This window comes from Rutidosis leptorrhynchoides, chromosome 4 (genome assembly GCF_046630445.1).
Source record: "Rutidosis leptorrhynchoides isolate AG116_Rl617_1_P2 chromosome 4, CSIRO_AGI_Rlap_v1, whole genome shotgun sequence".
Taxonomy (NCBI): Eukaryota; Viridiplantae; Streptophyta; class Magnoliopsida; order Asterales; family Asteraceae; genus Rutidosis; species Rutidosis leptorrhynchoides.
The window spans coordinates 641,020,002-641,026,894 of record NC_092336.1 but is presented as its reverse complement, the minus strand read 5'-3'; the positions used below and the strand labels follow the sequence as shown (position 1 = coordinate 641,026,894).

Here is a 6,893-nt window from a genome sequence, read left to right as displayed (position 1 = left end):
TTAAACATAAGGTACATGGCATGCCAACCATCCCTATCTGAAATGAATACTTACAAGTTGATAGGATACTAAATTACGAAACATAATCTTCTAAACATACCTTCATATGCAGTTATCATCATATGGTAAAGAGACGGCATGGAAAAGAAGTGCATTAGGAGTACAAAGACTCTTGATTCCACGATTTTGTACTGACACACCAAGTTCATGTTTAATGACTATAGGCAATCATGTATATAGACATAGTTTGTATATCAGTATCACATATTATTTAAACAGATTAACTACAGCCACATGCATATCCTTTGGTAAAATGTCCCGGTAACCCTTTATTACATCCTTTTGCAGACTCTAATGTACTCCAGAAATGCTTTTGTAACAATATACATACTCCATTAATCCTTTTGTAACAATATACATGCAATATACTCAATTATGATGTAACGCAATGTCCAGCAAAAACCGCTGCATTGCGCGGGCTCCAACTCTAGTTTAGACTAAATGTAGGAACCGGTTTCTGAAATAAAAGGGGGGGAAAAAAAAAACAGGTCTCTATTGTATACTTTAAGAACCTCAAAAACATTTATACATTCACTCCACTGAAACTTCTCCAAAAACACTTTCAAATACATCAACACATTTATGCATAGAGTATTAGAGTGAAACTAGTATTCATTATTATTGTTATTGATGTATGCTTTTAAACTAATATTGCAGGTACAAATTTTCCAAGTCCACAGCAAATATTGCAGGTAAAAGCAAGTTCCGCTACAAATTTTGTGCTTCGTGATTTTGTTTTGATCTTTTATTCATTGTGATTTCGTGATTTCATTCAGGACAAGCATATGCACTGTTATGCGTATTGCTTGAAACCTATGTTTGTTGTAACTTCATTAGATATATAACATATTCTATTGACTTTTCAGGATAAAAAAATCCAAAATTTACAGGTATGCCTTAAAGAAATTTTGCAGTTGTGACTAAATACATTAAGGTATGCTTTTGTCCAATATGTGCACTTCAAGTCGAAGTTCTTTTATTTTCATATTTTTGTTTGCAAGTGTGCATTTGTTTATCTTCCACGACAGTGGCGGAGTCAGGAGTTTGGATCACCGGTGACACAAAATAATATCGGGATATATTGAGTCACAAAGTTTAAATAAGAAACTACGATTCACTACTAACATAAAAAAAAAACAAGTTACCTTTACTACAAATGTTCCTTTTGATATTACTTTCATTGTAAATTATCCATAATTATTTCATTTGTGTCAATAAGTATCGGATGTCCCTATTCAAATTTCGATGTTTCATGCAATTGTTGATTCGACTCCGCATTAAATAAACAAAATGGTCATCCAAATCGCAAAATCAAAGTAAGTCACCTAAAATATGTTGTTCGTACATATTTTTCATGTAAATGAGACTGTGAAAAAAAAAAAAAACTCTTAAAATTCGATGCTCATAAAATTAGGTGGACGTAGTTAATGTTACAGTGGTTTTGAAGTTATATTTTGATTACCATCTTTATATTGTTGAAAATTTAGTGTAATTAAGGGATTTAGTTTACATTTTTAAATGGGTTATAAAGTCGTAGTGTACACTTATTAAGTGATAGACTACCTGAATCTAAAAGTGATTTTCCATTATTTACTGTCATGACTTGGTTTACAAGAAATTTTGACTAAGTGTTTTCATGTTATGCCTTCTTAATCAGCTGAAATTTAACTATGTATATGGTGTTGACTGAAGAGGTAGCACAAGAAAGTGCTAAAGAGGCAGCACCAAGTTTTGGTGCTACCTGAAGAGGCAACACGAAAAGGGTTTATGAGAGGTATACAATACATTATCTAAATTCTTTTCTGCAAAAAGGGTTTTTATTTTCTGCTAAAAATAAGAACGTAACATATGTCTTATTCCAAAATGATATTCGTGTAACACTGGAAAAAAAAATATATCTAACAACTATAAATTGCTTAAAACTCATTTCTACAAGTGAGTTTGCTGGTAGAACAAAATTTTTTTAATGGGTCCACTACTAACCATAAACAATCTTGTGATCGTACTCCCATGTCTTCGGTCTCTTAATCTAGCCATGATAATCAGCCATTAAAATCTTTGAAAATATGGTTTAGTTGGGAAGAAAACTAACGAATATGAGATATAGGTTTAATATGAAGCATAATAGTATGAATATAGTGAAATATGAAATGCTCTATTGTCACGTGACTTGCACAAGTATTATGACTAACGGCCAAAGTAAACAGCCATTTACCAAGAGATTATATTGCGACCTATTTAACCTTTTAAGAATTCATTTCGCAGTTTTCGTAATACAGGGATAATTTGGGCAAAAACATACAAAAACAGAGATGAATTAAGCAATTTTGCCGTTTAAAAAACATCAGATGAATTAAGAATTCATTTTGCACTGTTATGCGTATTGCTTGAAACCTATGTTTGTTGTAACTTCATTAGATATATAACATATTCTATTGACTTTTCAGGATAAAAAAATCCAAAATTTACAGGTATGCCTTAAAGAAATTTTGCATTTGTGACTAAATACATTAAGGTATGCTTTTGTCCAATATGTGCACTTCAAGTCGAAGTTCTTTTATTTTCATATTTTTGTTTGCAAGTGTGCATTTGTTTATCTTCCACGACAGTGGCGGAGTCAGGAGTTTGGATCACCGGTGACACAAAATAATATCGGGATATATTGAGTCACAAAGTTTAAATAAGAAACTACGATTCACTACTAACATAAAAAAAAAAAACAAGTTACCTTTACTACAAATGTTCCTTTTGATATTACTTTCATTGTAAATTATCCATAATTATTTCATTTGTGTCAATAAGTATCGGATGTCCCTATTCAAATTTCGATGTTTCATGCAATTGTTGATTCGACTCCGCATTAAATAAACAAAATGGTCATCCAAATCGCAAAATCAAAGTAAGTCACCTAAAATATGTTGTTCGTACATATTTTTCATGTAAATGAGACTGTGAAAAAAAAAAAACTCTTAAAATTCGATGCTCATAAAATTAGGTGGACGTAGTTAATGTTACAGTGGTTTTGAAGTTATATTTTGATTACCATCTTTATATTGTTGAAAATTTAGTGTAATTAAGGGATTTAGTTTACATTTTTAAATGGGTTATAAAGTCGTAGTGTACACTTATTAAGTGATAGACTACCTGAATCTAAAAGTGATTTTCCATTATTTACTGTCATGACTTGGTTTACAAGAAATTTTGACTAAGTGTTTTCATGTTATGCCTTCTTAATCAGCTGAAATTTAACTATGTATATGGTGTTGACCGAAGAGGTAGCACAAGAAAGTGTTAAAGAGGCAGCACCAAGTTTTGGTCCTACCTGAAGAGGCAACACGAAAAGGGTTTATGAGAGGTATACAATACATTATCTAAATTCTTTTCTGCAAAAAGGGTTTTTATTTTCTGCTAAAAATAAGAACGTAACATATGTCTTATTCCAAAATGATATTCGTGTAACACTGGAAAAAAAAATATATCTAACAACTATAAATTGCTTAAAACTCATTTCTACAAGTGAGTTTGCTGGTAGAACAAAATTTTTTTAATGGGTCCACTACTAACCATAAACAATCTTGTGATCGTACTCCCATGTCTTCGGTCTCTTAATCTAGCCATGATAATCAGCCATTAAAATCTTTGAAAATATGGTTTAGTTGGGAAGAAAACTAACGAATATGAGATATAGGTTTAATATGAAGCATAATAGTATGAATATAGTGAAATATGAAATGCTCTATTGTCACGTGACTTGCACAAGTATTATGACTAACGGCCAAAGTAAACAGCCATTTACCAAGAGATTATATTGGGACCTATTTAACCTTTTAAGAATTCATTTCGCAGTTTTCGTAATATAGGGATAATTTGGGCAAAAACATACAAAAACAGAGATGAATTAAGCAATTTTGCCGTTTAAAAAACATCAGATTGGTAAATAAGTTTTACAAACATTATATGATGATTTGGTCATGGGTGCCACGGTGAGCCGGGTACACATGGCATCATAACCAGCCAATAAGAAACCAGTAAACACGTCAACTAGTATCCAAGGGCAATTTCGTCCAAATAATCTTACAACAACGTCAAGACTTCGTCACGTCAGTATGTTGCTAATTTCCTACTACTACGACTCTCGCGGATCTTACACACACTAATAATGGCGATAATCAATATATCAGTGATGTTTAATTCATTAATTTTAAGTCTGATACTATTATTATGCGTATCAAATATACAAATATCGTATGCTGCAAAACAAGCCGGAGTTGCTCGAAGAGAAGATGTGCCGTTTATTAAATGTCAAGTATGTGAGAAGCTTGCGAAGGAATTATACGTACAAGTTCAAGATAAACAACATCAGATTGCACCTAAGAAGGTAAATTATAATTTTAATCTGAATTGTAATTCTAGATTGTTGAATTTGTGATTAGCCTGATGATTTGTTTAGGGACCTAATTGTGAATGTTAATTGTATGGTGTCAGATTTTAGAGTATGACGTAATCGAGATTTCGGAAAATGTGTGTAATTTGAAGAAACGAGAAGCTGATTGGATGCTGAAAATTGATATTGTGGAGAAGGGCGATAGATTGGAGGTAATGAATCTAATTTTGAGCTGTTATCAAATTATTTGATATCTGTTTATAATAATGGATAGGAAATTGACAGTTAATTAGGGTTTATAAGGCAATATTGATGTTTGGCAGTTAATTAGGGTTTATAAGGCAATATTGATGTTTGGCAGTTAATTAGGGTTTTTAAGGCAATAATAATGGGGTGTGAGGTAGTAAACATGTAGGTTTACATGTATATGACTAGATTACTCGATTTAGGCAATTTATATTTTGTGTACCAGCTTATATGTATGAATTAGATGGAAAGTGGCATTAGAACTCTGTTATTTTATTTTGATTATTAGAAGAAAAGAATAAAAATATTCAACTGAGAAGATATGATGACTATGATGTCAGCGTGCTATTTGATGCTTTGGTCCATTGGTAGCGTAATGTAACATGAGAATACTGGATATTTTTATTACGCTGATATTGAAAGGAATCGGCGCATAGAATGAGAATGTAGACGTAGAGATTTGCTATCCATTTTCTAGGTTTCATTTGTGTGGCGTGAAATCATCTGACCATGTTATTGTGGATGAAGTTGGGATAGAGAATACAAATTTGGTATAAACAAAGGGGACACAATTTGATGCTTTGGGTGGTATCTAATCTCTTAATTGTGGTCCACTGACAGCTTGTTGAGCAAGAATCTGAAGGTCAATGCGGTTCAGAATGCAAAACCATCGAACGAGCTTGTCAAGAGGTACCTCTATCTATTTTCTTTAAATTTTTCTGATTGTTGATAAAACTAAGTTGGTTGTGAATCCATTATTAACAATTCGGTTGTTGTTTAGGTTATTGGAGACTATGACACGGATGTGGCAGAGTATATATACAAAAAGAAGCCTCAGTTGAGTTCATTGGTTAATTTTCTATGTAAAGATCTCACTGAAGCATGTAGTACTAAGCCGCCACCAGTTCCTAAGGTAATTTCATTGCAGACCTATAGGGTTAATTCCCTACTATAAAGATTAGTGACAAAATAAGGAAATCTCAAGACTTAAAAAGAATCTGATTATTTTCTATGGAAAATAATTAATTGTAATTTATAAACATTACGGGAAAAAATATATATTGCCATTTTCATGTGACACCCATCAAGATACCAAAAGTCAATCAAGTAGGATATGATATGGTTAACTTTAAGAGGATTGGAGTAAAATGACGTGAATTTATATGTAAACTGAATTATGGTTCTTGGTGCAGTCATGTTAACGTTCACTTGATTGGTTTCATATTCTTCTCATTCGTGATTCATCCATTTAAAGCTTCACACTAATTACTTGTTAATCGTGTGAATATCATTCAGGGTAGGGAGCCAGGGGAAACTTTTGTCCCGAAGTCTGAGAAGGAGGCTGAAATGGAGAAGATGTTGAAGTCGATGGAGGGCATGCCTGGAGCACCTGGCATGAAAGTGTACTCAAGGGAGGAACTCATGAGTGGTAAAAGCTTGGACGATGAAGACGCAGACGAAGATGAAGAGGATGAACCGTCGATTCCTTCAAATTTCGTAAGTATATTTAGTTGTAAAATCTAACCAAATTTACCTAATCCTTATTTTCTAATAGGCTGCCCAACCTTCTAAATCATCTTCAAGAGTTAGTTTGTATAGTTATATTAAGAAAAGCATGAAAAGGGCAAGAAAGGTTTGTGAGGGTCTCCTAACCATACTAAATTACCCTTTTATACCATTTTTTAGCCTGTTAGAAATTTGGTTGATCTTTGGTAACAAAATCAAACATTTTTGGGTTTTCTCACTTAAATAGGGAAAGATATTGAGGGAACAAGAGAGCAGCAGCAGCAAGAAGGTGGACTGGAAGGAGAAGATCACAAAAGGGATTAAAGATATTGGTGAAGCAACAAAAAAACATGCAACTAAAATGTCTTTTAAGTTGCAAAAATGGTGGAAAGCGAAGAAGGCAAGATTCACCCAGCAGAAGTCAAAATCTGGTAAAGTCGAATTGTAGGGCATGCTCTGATTTCAACATTTTTTTTTTTTTTTTTGTAGTCGACTTTTTATGGAGAGTGAGTTGTATAATTATGCTCATTTAAAGAAATATGATAGCTTTTGAACCATGATCTACTTCATTTATGAAGAAATTTCACCATGTGATCAATTTACATTAGTTTGTAAATCATATACTACCGTCAATTTTGTTAACATTTGTAATTTACATACGAGTTAAACATTACCTTTTCGATTAGAATATTTGAAC

At 32.5% G+C, this 6,893-nt stretch overlaps 1 protein-coding gene across 1 annotated transcript; it reads left to right on the top strand.

Moving 5' to 3' along the window:
• The first annotated feature begins 4,198 nt into the window (after positions 1 to 4,198).
• On the top strand, positions 4,199 to 6,861 carry LOC139904329 (uncharacterized). Its single transcript, XM_071886263.1, has 6 exons — positions 4,199 to 4,438; positions 4,546 to 4,656; positions 5,312 to 5,380; positions 5,472 to 5,603; positions 5,987 to 6,187; positions 6,444 to 6,861. Exons 1-6 carry the CDS (start codon positions 4,220 to 4,222, stop codon positions 6,642 to 6,644), a joined length of 933 nt encoding a protein of 310 aa, XP_071742364.1. The 5' UTR covers positions 4,199 to 4,219; the 3' UTR covers positions 6,645 to 6,861.
• Positions 6,862 to 6,893: the final 32 nt, after the last annotated feature.